The sequence below is a fragment of the Trachinotus anak genome, unplaced genomic scaffold (genome assembly GCF_046630095.1).
Source record: "Trachinotus anak isolate AG129_WGS33_773 ecotype Australia unplaced genomic scaffold, CSIRO_AGI_Tana_v1 ptg000010l, whole genome shotgun sequence".
Lineage (NCBI taxonomy): Eukaryota > Metazoa > Chordata > Actinopteri > Carangiformes > Carangidae > Trachinotus > Trachinotus anak.
The window spans coordinates 20,735,570-20,750,745 of record NW_027273861.1 but is presented as its reverse complement, the minus strand read 5'-3'; the positions used below and the strand labels follow the sequence as shown (position 1 = coordinate 20,750,745).

General features: G+C 39.5%; 2 protein-coding genes across 4 annotated transcripts; both read right to left on the bottom strand.

The window, feature by feature from the left end:
• Window positions 1-359: 359 nt before the first annotated feature.
• On the bottom strand, window positions 360-7,353 carry LOC139625982 (interferon-induced protein 44-like). Its single transcript, XM_071486087.1, has 8 exons — window positions 7,197-7,353; window positions 4,095-4,637; window positions 3,373-3,421; window positions 2,822-3,017; window positions 2,559-2,711; window positions 2,268-2,439; window positions 1,128-1,228; window positions 360-676 (listed from the first exon to the last, which is right to left on the bottom strand). Exons 2-8 carry the CDS (start codon window positions 4,564-4,566, stop codon window positions 482-484), a joined length of 1,338 nt encoding a protein of 445 aa, XP_071342188.1. The 5' UTR covers window positions 4,567-4,637; window positions 7,197-7,353; the 3' UTR covers window positions 360-481.
• A 476-nt stretch (window positions 7,354-7,829) lies between these two features.
• Window positions 7,830-14,578, bottom strand: ifi44g (interferon induced protein 44g). 3 transcript variants are annotated; one of them, XM_071486088.1, is made up of 10 exons: window positions 14,445-14,578; window positions 13,276-13,433; window positions 12,505-12,556; window positions 12,200-12,324; window positions 11,965-12,013; window positions 11,631-11,826; window positions 10,823-10,975; window positions 10,493-10,664; window positions 10,236-10,336; window positions 7,830-9,533 (listed from the first exon to the last, which is right to left on the bottom strand). In XM_071486088.1, the coding sequence occupies exons 1-10, from the start codon at window positions 14,471-14,473 to the stop codon at window positions 9,327-9,329; spliced, it is 1,242 nt and encodes a 413-aa protein (XP_071342189.1). In that variant the 5' UTR covers window positions 14,474-14,578; the 3' UTR covers window positions 7,830-9,326. The 3 variants fall into 3 exon arrangements, with proteins under 3 accessions (XP_071342189.1, XP_071342191.1, XP_071342190.1); XM_071486090.1 differs by having other exon boundaries at window positions 12,505-12,553; XM_071486089.1 differs by lacking the exon at window positions 14,445-14,578 and adding an exon at window positions 14,319-14,409.
• Window positions 14,579-15,176: the final 598 nt, after the last annotated feature.

Below are 15,176 nucleotides of genomic sequence, written 5' to 3'. Positions count from 1 at the left end.
CAACCTGAAAGTTCAACTGAAAGGTGCAAATTATACTGGATTGACTCCCTGACTGTGATCTGACTACTCCCGGGAGGTTTGAGTGATATTACCGTGGTAAACCCAGGTCTGCACTGCCGAATGTATCAAGTAGCCTATTTCTGATATTAAATGTTTTGCACCTTTCAGGCCTCAAGAGCGCAGAGAGAAGGCAGGATCTTAGTCAGTGTCAAATTCATAAAAGTTTTAGTCGCAAAGAATCCTTTGTTCTTTTTTTTTCCCAGCACTAGATCAGTCTGCAGGCTTTTGATTTCGGGTCAGTTTGTCTTCAATTGAGAAACATGCAACAAAATGTTTCGAACAAACAAGGGATGTCAGGGTTTTCGTTCACAAATTAGTATTTTTAGTGAACTAGCTCTGGGCACCTGCTGGTAAATGGATGAATCATTGCGAGGGACATTTCATTACTGTTCCTCGGGTTATCCTATCCATCAAATACTTCTTATTCTTTACATTCAATTTTGCTGAATTGGTCACTGATTTCATCAAAGTAATTATCAGCGAAGCGCAACATTTGGATGACGGCACTGAGCAGCAGGATGTCACAGTTCGGGTCCAACTCCAACTCCTCGCTGTAGTTCTTCACAGGTACAACACAAGACAATGGCACACCGAGTCGTACACTGACCTCCTGCATCTGGATCACAAAAAGAATCAGATGAAGGTAGTTAATACTTTTTTCTCAAGTCCACAGAGAACTGTGCCAACTTTTATGAAATCACAGCTAAATTTTGTTTTCATGTGTTGAAAAAGAGCATGAATTTTTGTTTTGATTATGGCTACCCATTACAAGCCAAATGAAACTATTAACCAAAAGTCACATGATAAATAAATATTGAATGAATTTGGTTTGACAACCTGCTTCATCAGCTCTATTAGAGGAATTGTGGATAGTTGTATTTGCATCATGACAGAAGTAGAGAACAGAATTAGATAAACTAAATTATGGAAAAGAAATTTAAGCAGCTTCACATTATTCATTGGTATATTATATTGCTCTTTTGAGACCAACACAAATAAATAAAAACTCCTCTAAAAAAGAATTTGCTGAATTTTTGTTTTTCAATGTAAAATCCTAAAATCCTCACCAGTTCCTTAATGTAGCCACTCTTGTAAACATTTCTCACATCTGTTGACACCAAGGGGCAGGCTTCATCTACTCTAGTGAGCAGGACCAACTGAGGAATCCCTGGAAAGGCCAGAACAGAAAGGACATTTTAAAAATGGTGTAGTGAGGGACACTTGTAAACATTATAGACTAAATTTTCTTGAAACATCAACTTTTCAAGGGAAAACTATCAATGTGTCAAATCATTCCCTTGATTACTGAGTCACTATTCCCTGTATAAGAGACATTGAGTTTTACTCTCAAGGGGTATTTAGGTGTGAGTATGTTAAAGAAAACTCAAAAACAGAGACATTTTTTCTATTTTGTTGGCAAATCCAAAAATTGAGAAAACCAAATTCAAAAAGTGGTTCAATTTTAGTGTTTGTTGTTTTTCACTTTTCCTTGTTGAATTGAACCAAAATAAAATCCAAGAGGATAAAAAGACCATTCTATAAAGTTTAGATGTAGAAAGATTTGCCAGGCTCAGCACAGCAGAGTTTAGGGAGTAATTATAATTTCTCCTTCTGATGAGCACTATAAATGGATGCTGGGCCTATGAAATGTTATATGGACTGCAACACTTGCAACAAATGTTTGCAGCAGTTGCAGTCAAGTTTTTGTTTGCACAATGCACTGGTGCAAACAACTAGGCATCTTCATTAGACAGAGTCAGATACCAGTCGTGATGTGGAATCTTTTATGTTGTGATCAGCGACACTTATGTTCCACTAGACCCTAGACACTAGAGGGGCCCCTTTCAGTGCAAAGGGGCAGTTACTCTAGTCTTCTGCAAGATCACAACATTTACTCATAGGCAGAATCTCAGACCATTTGGAGCTTTGCTGCTGTACAATACTTCATGAGATTTTTTTCTGTGGTGACACATCACCCCCACCCCAGGCTCCAGCTTGCATTTGGGTCAGAGTGTCTTTTTAAAATATTAAGACATAATCCACTGAATTATACTGTAAAAACCCAAAACTAGGTATTCACCCCATTTGGCCTCTTGTTGTTCTATTTTTATTGTGCTATGTTGAGATTCGGAGAGAATACACTCACACTGACATTAAGACTGTATACATCTGTTCATTATAATGAAATGGGACTCATTTTTACTGACCCATTAAGTTGATCTTTCTCCGGATAGCATCCAGCTTTTCCTCCAGCTTTGTCGGCATGATGGAGATCTTACAGGCATCAATGACGTAAGCCACACAGTGGATCTTATCCTTGAGTCCTGGAGACTTACAATAGCCGTGGGCCTCAGAATGCAGAGGAGCAGAGGGGTTGAACTGTGTCGAACAGTTAAAGGGAAAGACAGGGACAGTTTGAGTGAACAGCCAAAATCAATGACTCATACAGTCAGTGTCCTGCTTGGTGTAACAAAACAACATGTAACAAAAAGCTGTACCTGATAACGGTCTGGTAGATGACCTTTAAGGATGCTGCTGATGTCATCTATATCAAGCCCCGCCCCTATGCTTTCCTCCAATCCCATAGTATCGCACAAGATGATTGGCAGAGGTTTTCCCTCGCGCCCAGCTTTCAAGGAGTAGCTGCGAAACTGTTGGGTACAAATGATGGAGTGACAGACCACAAAATGTGGACAGGGCAGGATTTTTATTTTGAAATCAATCACCACATATGGAAAATCATCGAAGGGCAGAGACTAACCTGAGTGGTGAGGCTGGTGGTAGAGCAGCCAGCGATGGCCTGGCTGGTGACGTGGCCTCTGAATACAGAGTTGATAGAATTGAAGAAGCTGGACTTTCCAGCTCCAACTGGTCCAATGAGAAGAACCTGAACTTGGGACACAGATCTGACTGTGGGTTTGTAGATCTTAATACTGTCCATCATCTCCTTCCTCTTCCTGTACAGAGAAGAAAAGATAAAGAACTTTTTAACGTAGTGAAAAGGTTGGTTGGTTTTTGGCCTAATTGCTACAGAGATTTTTGTGCACAGCCAGTTCATTTCGACGATGGTAGTGCTCGTGGTTGCAGGTAAAATTGTGACAATTTGTTAAGAATTGTACAGTTAAACAGTATAGCAGAGTAAGCATGACAAACAATTTCATTACATAATGTTTTGCAGAGACACTACGTCCATCATAATGTAAAACAGTTATATATAGGTGTATTATGCCTAGAAAAGCATAGTAGCACTGCCTGAACCCATCTTTTTTACTTTGAAATGAGCATTATGTGTAGGATAGTGGCTCATCTTACTCAGATTCCCAGATTATAGTCCTCCATGGCCTTTCAAGTTCTGTGGTTTCTGTTGAAGAGCAAAAACAACTTTACAGAATAACGATCTTATCGAATTTAATAAAAAATGTTTTTCTTTGTGACAGTTGTACATAGCACATGGATAATACATAGTATCGTTAATATCAAATACCATATTTTATGGTATAAATAATAATCCTTTTTATTGCATAGTGTTGGAGGCCTAGTTCCACATTCATGTTATATTAGAACTACTGAAAATTAGTTTCCAGGTGCAAACAGTATTCACATAAACATCCAAGTTATAATTACAACTGAAAGCTTTAATATATCCAGCTTGGTGTTTAATAATATGGGAGTACCAACGTGCCATGAAAGTGTTCAATAAAATTAAACCAAAGATTTAATGGATATGGTGTAATATTGTCAATGCATGACTGGCTCTGTATTCATAAAACTGTCTTGATCATGTGAACGATTGCAAGCTGTGAGCATGGGAATCTTTTCTCTGTCCTCCATCCCATATCACATGAATGGACTGTACAAAAATCATTGGTGTAGGGTGTCAAAAAAGGGGAAGGCATGTGTATTTTTTTGTTTTTGGCAGATCTAGCCACTTCTGGATTTGTCACAACAAAGTATGAATATTTAGAAGTTGCATTGGGCTTGATGAAAGATACAATCTGTTTGAAAGTAGAAAGATAGTTTTAGCAAGAACTTACCCTCCACTTGATAGACTTCACACTCTGTCAGGTTGAGGTCGTTGTTATGCATTTCTGCAGCATTGAAGTTGTAATAATTTCCTGGATTGCTATACACTACTGCTTTGCTTCCATTGACAAGAACCAATGCTTCTCCAAAATATGGACCAGAGTTAGCAATCATTTTCACTGCATAAACAGGGTGAGTGACTGGATATTTGAGGAGCTTCTCTCCACTGAAGGTGAAGAGAAAGGCCTGGTCATCATGCACATACTGACCAGACTGACTGAAAGGTTGTTTGGTGTAGCCTCCAAACACATAACCTGAGGTGTTAAAGCCCACAGACACTGTGGGACCGTGGTTGTCACATCGTTGGTGGAAGGCTGCACCGGTGAAACCATGGATGCTGGCCTTGTACAGCAGCTGTAACTTGACTCTTCCCAGCTGGGAGCAGATTGTTCTCTGCTGGCTCCTGGTTAGCATTGAGTTCATAGTGGAAGGTTGGTCTGTTGATGTGCGTAGAGGATGCTCAATAAACTTTTGTTGTTTGCTCACTTTGGTACCTAAATAGAAAGAGAAACACAAATGTGTTAAAATGAGTAAACGTTATTCATTCACATAATAGTTAGGGTCCAATATTTCCTACAACCATGGAAATTTTAGTTCTTTCTTGATTCTTTTTTTGCCATTTTATATAGAGACAGTGGAGACAGACAGGAAATGCAGGGAGAGTGTAGGGGAATGACATGCTACAGATTGTCCAGCTGGCCAGGAGTCACACCTGGAACTCATTGCTCAGGGCTTTCTTTAATAGAGCCACACCCCCGGCTGCCCAGCTATCTTGAGCCTCAGGACTGGGGGTCCTAGTCGACACCTCATCTGTTCCTGACTTTGTCCCTGGGTTGACCACCCAGGCTGACACCTCACTCACTCCAGCGTATTCCTGTGTCAATGACCCTGGCTGATGCCAAACTTGTTCTGGAATTGGGGGTCCCGCCTGTTCCTGAATTGGTGGTGCTGGACAGTGTTTCATCTGTTCCTGCGTCAACCACTCTGGCTGACACCTCACTTGTTCTAGTGTTAGGTGGGTCCTGGTTGACATCTTGCCTGTTCCTTCTTTGGGGGTCCTGGTCAGTGCCTCGCCCCTTCCTGTGTCAGCCATCTTGGTCTACGCCTCCTCTTCTCCAGTGTCAACCACCCCAGCCAGAGCTGAGTCTGTTCCTGAGTCTGTTCCTGAGTCAATGGCCCTGGCTGATGCACCAGCTGTTCCAGCGTTGGGGTCCTACTCAGTGTGATGCCAGCTTATTGTGTCCCATTGGTGGTCCAGTCAACACCTGCTCCTGGTTCCCAGTCAGCAGTCTGGCCGACGCCTGCTCCTCGTGTCTAGTTGATGGTCCGACATCAGCTCCTGGTTTTCAGTCAGCGGTTCAGCTGCTACCTGCTCCTGATCCCATGTTGGTGATCCTGATCCTGAGAGTTCCTGATCCCCAGTCACCAATCCAGTCAACTCCTGCTTACCCTCCAGCGGGGCTCTGCCTATGATGACAGCCTCGTGCTTGCCCTCCAGTGGGGCTCTGTCTGTGGTTTTCACCCTCCTGCTCAGCCTCCTGTGGGGCCTTCAACGTTCCTCTAATGACCCACCTTCAACCTCCGGAGGGACCTGGTCCTCGGCGCCAGGCCTCCAGCTCGACCTCCAGAGAGGCCCTGTTTCTCTCTCTTTGCTAATGCCTGATTCTTCTGTGAGTCTCAGGACTCGAGCCACATCAAAAAACCTCAAATTAAAATGGCCGAAATCCTTCACGCTGCACAAAGTCTCATTTTGGTTTCGCATCTGTGATGCCATCTTTCAGAAAATGGAAGATGTTATTCTATTGCAATGTGATTATGATCTCTACAAATTGCCTCTAAAATTAGCAGAATTCCACCAGCAAGTTCTCCTTTATTGGAACTTACAGTATTTATCCTATCCAGTCGACGGACAGAAACAACTTTGCTTTTTGTTTCCTTTTTCTTCTTTTTTAAAAAAATCTCAATACTGTGTCAACAGATGCATGTTTCTGATTACTGAAATATATAAGGCTTATACTTGAATATTTTGAATTTAAAAAAGAAGTTCCTAGATTTCCTATCAAAAATGTGATATTCTGTCCTTGTCAAATGTCCACACAATTCATAAAGTAATTGTTGTTTGAGCCACATACATTTTATATGTGTGTGTGTGTGTGTATATATATATATATATATGTGTGTGTTTGTGTGTGTGTGTGTGTGTGTGTGTGTTAAGTTCATTGAATATATGTAGTAGTTTGTTTTATAGTTTATGCAAATTGAGTTAAAATAAGCAATCTCATTGAATAAATAGATAAATAGTAAGTAGTCAGTGAATAATCATTTGATTTAATTCATGTGTATTCTTTGAAGGCAACAGTATGTATACCTACACTTTTTTGTATCAGTTGTGTAAAAGGTACCGAATTAGCCACAGGTTTTATTACCATAGTACAGCATGTGAACTGGAAGAACTTAACTTTGAATGCTTATATAATAGGATGCTGTAAGGACTTTGATGTGTCCTTTTTACATCTGAGTCCTGTGGAAGTTTTTCCTCTTAAAGTTAATGTACAGGAGTTAAGCCAAGGCGATCAATGAACCTCAACTCTACATTTGTGTTCTTGTAATTTCCTCTAAGTTGCCCCTGTAGTTCTCATGATTTTTTTTCTCTCAAAACACAAAATAAACATTGTGTTTTGAAGACTGTATTGTGTGAGAAAGGTTTTCACAAAATTTGAGGCAGAGTAATAACTCCAGTCCTTGCATACTGATAAAGAAAAGAAAGAGTTTATTGTAGTACTAACTGCAGCCACACCGAGTTTTCACGTGTTTGCATTGGATGCCAAGTTCTTTTGCAATCATTTGAAACTCTTATCATTTACATACCGGATTAAGTTGATTAATTAGATGAACTGATTGTAACTCTTCCTCAGCTCAGTTCAAAACTGGAGCTTAGCTTGAGCAACACCGTGCCACATCGTCAGACGCAAAAGTAAAGGAAACAATGAAAAACCCAAAGGCTACAACTTCATATTAAAAAATATGCAGCCCTTTAATATTTTCAGTCTTACCTCCTTCTCTCTCTTTTAGATTCTCGTCTTCACTGTAGGTTTACGGCTGTAGGTAGACGGCTGTGCAGGGTGTGTACCAAACCACGCAGCTACATGGTACTACAGCCTGCAGTGGTATGAGTTCGGCGAAAATGAAACTGGAAGTATTCAGACTAGAATGACAATACCTTCAAAATAAAACAGGATTCTTTGAGGCTTATAATTCGTGTTCTCAGTCACATGCTGTACCATGTACGGCTCTCTGTGGACAAGCATATTTCACCAAATTTCATGACACTCAAAACAACTCTTTTTTTTTTATGAATGATTGTTGCATGTGAGCCAGTTCCCTTCATACAAAGACCACTCATCGATGACATTTTACAAATTTAGGATTTTATTCTGAATGATACAGTTTCGTCTATTACAACTTTGTAAAAAAAAAAAACAAACGTGTAATTTCTTTGAACTCCTTTGTATTTCATTTTGTCAGGTGCAGTCACACATTCTGAGATAAAACACAGGTGTAAATTAAATAAATGATTGCATTTCCCCTCTGGGATGAATAAAGTATATCTATCTATCTAAATATCTTATTGGTCCTCATATATAGTTCCATTCTCAAAAAACAGGGATGAATAGTGAATAGTGTCATTCATGCATGAAAAAAGACAAAACTGACAAATCTACATTGTGAAAGAGAAAATCTTTGGCTTTGGCCTCAGCCAGGACACTGTGAAAATAGAAGGACTCTCAGTATTAATCTATTTTTCTGGTAATACTCCTAAAAGGAAGTAAGATAGTTCTAAAGACAATTCTATACATAAACATTTTAAAAGTTGATTTTGTATGTTTTGCCAATAATCTGGTAATTATGTGCGTGTGTGGTCTCCTACCAAGCCACAGACCCTCCAGCACTGGTCCATGGTGCATGGTGATATGACAAGAGAATATATGAAAAATCTCATCTTAACTTTCCATTTGAATTCCTTCCAAATTGGGCAATTTGTTATTTTATGTCCCTCTCTGTATGACAATTCCCACTTTTTATCTGAAATTATGGTGTGACATCCAAACTATTGTCCATTAGTTCTTCTTGTAATATCTTATATGTGTGCAATATAATCTTTTGAATAGTGCTCTTATTTGTCAACATAAATAAATTGCCACGTTGGATGGTGAAGTATATAGTATGTCCCATTCTTTGAGTTTCTGTTAGTAATGCCTCAGATGTAGGTACCTAAAAAAGTAATGGGCTAGAGGGTTGTGTTTACACTAAAGCTGTTCACAGATCATCTGCTCTCCTCCCTCAGGTAGCTGACCCAACATGATTAATCCTTTTTCTTTTCATTTTTAAAACCCTTTTTCTAGTTAGAAAGGGAGAAAGGCCATGTTATGTGCAATCCTCATTGCTTGAGACATTGATGTGTCTTATATCCTATACATTATATCTTATATATATTATTATATGACTTATATCTGATACTGGTCCATATTTTAAGTGTTTTTTAACTACTGATTGCTAATTGCATTTAGTCTCCATGTGTCTTGATTCATGAATGGGTCTAAGAGCACATTTAGGCAATCACTCTTTTCTCTTCTGACCCATATAGTATCTTTATCTTGAGATATCCATGCAACCATCCATTGATCTGAGCTGGGCTGCCCAATAATATTTTTTTAATCTAGGCCTCCTTTTCTTTAAAGCATTAAATTCTTTAAAATTGAATTCTGGGCCTTTTGTTCGTGATATTTATTTGTTAATTGTTTTAAATGTAGAGATGGGAACCTCTGTGGGTAGAGACTGGAATATAAAGAGCAGCCTTATTAGGGGTAAGGGGAGGACTTCTCATTGTGTAGGGTCAGTTTTTATTTTACCCCTCATTTTCCCATAAATGGCCTTCAAAAGCTGTGCTGTGTCAGAAATTGTGACAGCTCCTCTGAACCCTTGGTTGGTTGAATCTTGTTGTGCCAGCAAAGTCCCCATTAAGATAATGGCTTCAGATTTTGTTCATTTGATAACCTGTAAGTTTTCCATATTCTATTAAATTTCTCATCTTTTCGACTCTTATCACTATCTTTGTCTTATTAATGCTACTAAAGTTCAACATTTATAGCAAACAGCAAAAGATTAAGGCATTATGCAAAAGCTCAGAGGTCAATGTCTTTGTATGTCATTGACCCCGTACATTGTGGTGTATTGTCCTGGAAATACAGATCAGCATACTGCAGGATGTGGTCGACAGCACTAAGAAGTAGCACATCGGTGTTCACATCCAGGTCCAGCTCTGAGGAGTAGTTCTTCACAGGGACGATGTAGGAGGTGGACATACCCAACAGAGCTCCAGCGCCATCCATCTACAAAGACAAATACACACAAACACTATAAAATAACTATAAAATGTTGGGGTTTTTTAAATCACATATTTAGCCATGTTTGCTACATTGGAATGAACACCACAGAGGAGAGCGGGTAACTTTTGTTCAGTCATATCCCACATTTTATTTACAGAATGAATTTTTTGAATGGCAGGTTAATAAAAAGCCTTTGTCGGCTTGTAAATTGGTAATGAACCTAAATTTAAGGTAAAACATCTCCACCTAAAGTCTGCATGGTGATCCCATCTTTCTGTCTGCTACTGATAATTAGACTTCATCATCATAAGCCCCAAGCTGTCTATATAGTTTTGAGTACTCCACTTTTGTACTGTTGTTGATGATTTAAATATCCAGTACCTGGTGGTCACACTGTGGATCACATAAACCACTGAAATTAACACCCAAACAATGCATATTCAAAACAAGTTCTATTAGAGTCACTATAAAATATATGATACGTTTCTTAATGTGTGTTCTGACTGCTAATGCTAAAAAGTAGGCATTGTGTCCTCATAGACATAAATCACAACTGTAGTGTCTGTATCATGCAATAGCTTCATAGTAATGTGTGTTCTGCATTTCCATTTCTCTTTTAGAGGAACAACCTCTGAGTCCTAATTGGACAATTACAGTAGGCTACATGAACATTTTTCAAACTGCATATGGTTTATTTCAACCTACCGTGTTCTGAACTGCACAGCTCTTGTAAACCTGGGTGACATCTTTGGCTGTTTCTGGACAAATTTGGTCAATGTGGGTCAGCAGAGCCACCTGGTGAACACCTGATAGACAGAATACACTGCAGTCATTAAGGTTTCTCTGCAATTCTTCTTCCTTGTGCAGTTCTAACCACAGCAAAAATCCAACAGAAACACTGACAACCATTCAATATAACATGACTGTGTCTGAAAATTTTGTCGTGTTTGTTTTTTGCTCACCCAGATCGCTGATGTGCTCTCGGAGCTGTTGGAAGGTGGTCCTGAGGCCTTTGGGGTAGGTCAGGATTTTAGAGGCGTCCACCACAAAGGCCACACAGTGGATCCTGTCTTTAAGGCTTGGCCTCTTTACATAGCCCACAGTCTCTGATCTCACTGGCTGATCTGGGCTGAACTGGGAGAAACAAAAGAAGGGATTCAATCTTCAGTAGTGTAACAGTTTATGGAGTTTGAACCAAGACTATCGACTATGCATTAGGAAAATGAGCTGACAAAACCAGGCCAAGATCACAATGTTACAAAAAAATAACCATTTAATGATCCTTGCTGTACCTTGTGGCCCTCAGGTACATGGCCCTTAATGACGGACAGGATGTCATGGAGGGTCAGTCCGGTCATCTCTCCATTCCCTAAGCCCATGACATCACACAGCACCAGTCTGGTAGGATCTTCTTGCTTCTCACCACGGATGTTGAAGGACTGCAGCTGACACGAACAGAAAGAAAGTTAAGGGGATGGATGGGTGCCTCTGAAAGCACTGGAACAACCTGGCTGCTGGTTACAGGTTTTCACCACCACTGTCTTCTTAAGAACAAACTCGAGACTTTCAGTCTTACTGTCACTGAACATGTCTTGACCTGAGCAATATCAGAAAGAATATCTTAAACTTGTGCAGTTGTCACAGCCAAAGACCATGAGATGCAGTTAAAAGCTTCAGAAAAGCTAATAAGTGGAACTCGAGTTGAATTTATTTTGTATGAGATGATGTTCTACAGATAAACATCAAACTATTAATTGTGTAAAAGCAGGGGAGAAACATCTACAGGCTTCGGGCACCCATTATGCTCGCCAATGATAGACAATATATATCTGCAAACTGCTTATTTTGTTCACATTTCTTCTTTTATTTCACATGGAAAATGACTGACATCATTTTGACCTCCGATTTTCCCAACATGAAAGAGAAAGCAGTGTGTGGCCATTTTTCCTTTCTTGGGTGACTTGCTCAGATACCCTCCTGAAGCAGTTAGGGATTCAGTAAAGACAAACTCATCCTTTTAAATTATCATCTATTTTTAGAAATGCAACAATGAAATTGTAAATACTAAATAAAATGTAAATACTGCCACTCCATTTGTACCTTCTTGGTGAAGCTTGTTGCGGAGGAGCCCACCATGGCCCGGTTGGTGACTCTGCCATTAAACACCGACTGGACTGAACTGACGAAGCTGGACTTCCCAGAACTGACCGGGCCGAGGAGGAGAACTCTGGCCTGAGTCACCCCCTCACAGCTCGGTCTATAGGAGCTGACAGACTTCATCAGGCTCGTCTTTTGCCTAGGTTGGAATTCAAGATGTTCACTTGTTGTTGATAGTGTTTAAAATATGTTTTCTTTTCACTTTAAAATTAGCACATAATGTAGTAATGTGACTGCTAGTAATTAAAAGAGCTGCAAACTTGACAGCTTCACTCACTCCTCTGTCCACTCCACATCTCTCCACTGAGACTCCAACATAGCCTGACCTGTTGAGGAGAGTTTAAGAGTTGATGGAAATATTCAGATTTGGTTAAGTTTCAGCTCTTTCTCCCACCTTTCTCTGATTCTTTGAGTAACTGGCAAAATACACAGCGATCACATCCATTTCCATTTCCATAGCTTTGACAGAGTCTTTGACAGTTGCCTGGGTGTGGAACTGTGTAGTAGCTTACCCATGGAAGCAAAAGGTTTGGCCGCCCTTTGCTCTGTTGAACTGACTTTTTTGAGAGCATTTTTGGCACCCAGTGCTGTGGCAGTAGCAGGTAGGGCTACAGTTCCAAATCTAAAGCCGCCAGAGCTGATGAGGAAAACAGTCACATATATCAGAGGACGACAACAGATAAAGCAAAGGAGCAGAAATTTGCTTGATTGTCCTTGGTTAAAGATCTTGCACTTAAAATACTATAAAACATGATCATTACCCATGTCCATAAACAGGAATGGAGCTTGTTTTATTGAACGTCAAAGCTTTACTCACGCTTTTGTCGAATCCGTATTTTTCTGTTTATCTCCGACCAGCTCTTTAACTGCTGCAGAGAGTTTAAGACTTGATTAGGTTTAATTAAACACCCACTGTTTGTTATATTTCACATCCTCTAAAATGCATTAAAATAAAGGTTACTATTATAATGTACCTTGCATCTGTTTGTTATTCAATGTATTTTTCTAGGTCTACAGAGAAGTGGCAAACACACAGTGATATCAGATGTCCAGAAGCCACAATAGAGTTTATGAGCACAAAAACAAGCTGCAAGTCTCTTAGACAAAGTCATGAGATGGGTTGGTTCAGTCTCCACAGACAGAAAACAGGCGTCATGCAAATAATGAAAATTATTTTGTAACTTGTAGGAAGTGCTATAGCCATCTTAAAAGTATTTCAGAAATATACCATCTGCAGTGGTAACAACTTACTAGCTTTTGATGCCACATAGAATATGAGCAAATATAAGGTGGGAAAATACAGGGGTACAGGGGTAAGAGTTCAGAGCTCAGTTTGATGTACTGTGTTATTTTGATGTTCTGTGTCAATTCATTTTTCTTTGGGTTTTTCTTTTTCGATGACGTCATGTTATTTTGTCAATTGCATAAAGGGTTTTGAAGCATGCATTTACTGTTTGAGAAACTGGGACACAGTTGTGTATCCTTTTTACCATACATCCACACAATGGAGAAAAACTATCACAGTGAGGTGTCCAATCTTTTTGTAACACATTTTCTTTGACAGTTGTGGATCTGTTTAGTAGCTTACTTGGGGCCGTAAAGCTAGGTTTGTTTGCTTGGTCCAATGAGCTGAATGTAGTTGCAAATATGTTGAAAGGCTCTTTGGTGCCCACTTCTGTGCTCGAAGTGGGTTTGCTTGAAGTAGCTGCAACTGCGGGGCTCGATCCAAAACTGAAGCCGCTGACGCTGATGAGGAAACAAACACATACATCACAGGAAGACAACAGATAAGCAAATAAGCAGAAATTAAATTGAATATCCTTGGTTAAAGATATTGCACTTGTAATATGATGTAAAAAAAATAGCAGCATTGTTGACATGGACAGAGAAAATTAAGTTAATTTACCAAAGACAAATAGGGCAAATAGTTTTTAAGGTACTGCCAATCGAAATAGTTTGTTATAGAACCCAGCAGAAATAATACATGGCAGTCAGTAAAATACAGCTAAAACATTTCACCCATAAACAGCACTGGACCGTGCTTTAACATAGCACCCAATACTATCTTTCTTCAAGTCCACTGAGTTGTAGGGACACATTCTCAGAGTGCAGGACAATGCCTGTGCATTATTACACATGCTGTGTGATTCTGAGTAATCAAATAATGCAGAATGATTAATTTATTACTTTAAAAAAATAATAAATCCCCTATACAGTGGAACTTTATACTATTGGACTATAAATGTGGCCTTTTTATTGCAACAGCCCCAAAACCAAATGTAATATTCAGTGATAAACAGATGACGTGCAGCTTTTGATATCAAAAATTTGCGGAAGTACTACTACGGAATCCGAGAAAGGCTGTTATTCCCGAGATCACGTTTCGTTATCTCGAATGCTCCCTATCTCCTGATAGCATGTGAATTAATGTCATTATCTCGAGAAAATGAGCTTTGTTATCTCTAGATGAGAAGTGCCAAGATAGCATGCTGTTTTAACCCTGAAAACGGCAGATCAAAGACATAAGTGCTGCAAACAAAGCTACATGTTTAACCCTTCACTCACGGTTCAGTGCAGTTTTCTCTGTTATGGTCATGACAGTGATCAGATAATGAGATAAATCAACTTCACCTGAAACTCATCTCCACACAGGCCAGCATAAATCAAAGGTTACCTCAGGTTTGCAACTGTGGTCGTTTGTAAAACTTAACTCTGCAAAACGCAACCTGTTAAAATCTCCGCCTCGCAAAATATTACCTTTTTTTTTCTCCAGTTTGTTTCTCCATGTCCGTCTCCGTATGTAGAAGTGGCGAACAACAGCGGCTGTGGGACAGAGGGAAAGTGATGAAACATGGGCGATCCCTTTCAGGGGAAAAGAAAGTGAAACTTCTGTCAAACAGAGACGGGGTGGTATTTACTAGGGCTCTCCAAACAACAAACTTGAATAACAATAGTGTTTTGGGACCTTTAGGTTAATGTCTGCACATTGATTATCCATGTATGTAAAGATCAAAAGATTGTATGGACCCTGACATAATTTGTACATATGTAATTTGCTATAATTTGTGTAACTTTACCTTTGCATGTTTGGAAAAAGGAGCATCTGCTGGGCATTATGCGTTTATGTGCAACAACCATATCCAACAAAGTGTACCTATGCAAAGCTTAAAGTTAGTACATGATTTCTTATTTTCCAAAGGAGGAAGATACCTGCATTGTAAGTTGCATAAAGGTATTGCATTACATGTGCAGTTCATGTGCTTTGATTTCTCAGTTACTCTACAGAGGCTGAGGCTGTTTTACATTACCACACATGGAGCAGACAAACGTGAGAGAAAAACAACAGGCTGTTCACAGAAGAAGAAAAATGTTAAGGTAAACTGTTGGTATGGTGGCTGCAGACAGAGAGAGGACAGGGCCTACATGTAAGAGAGGGTTGCACCATGCCAAAAGACCTCTGTGTATTAAAAGAGAAAATATAAAATGCAA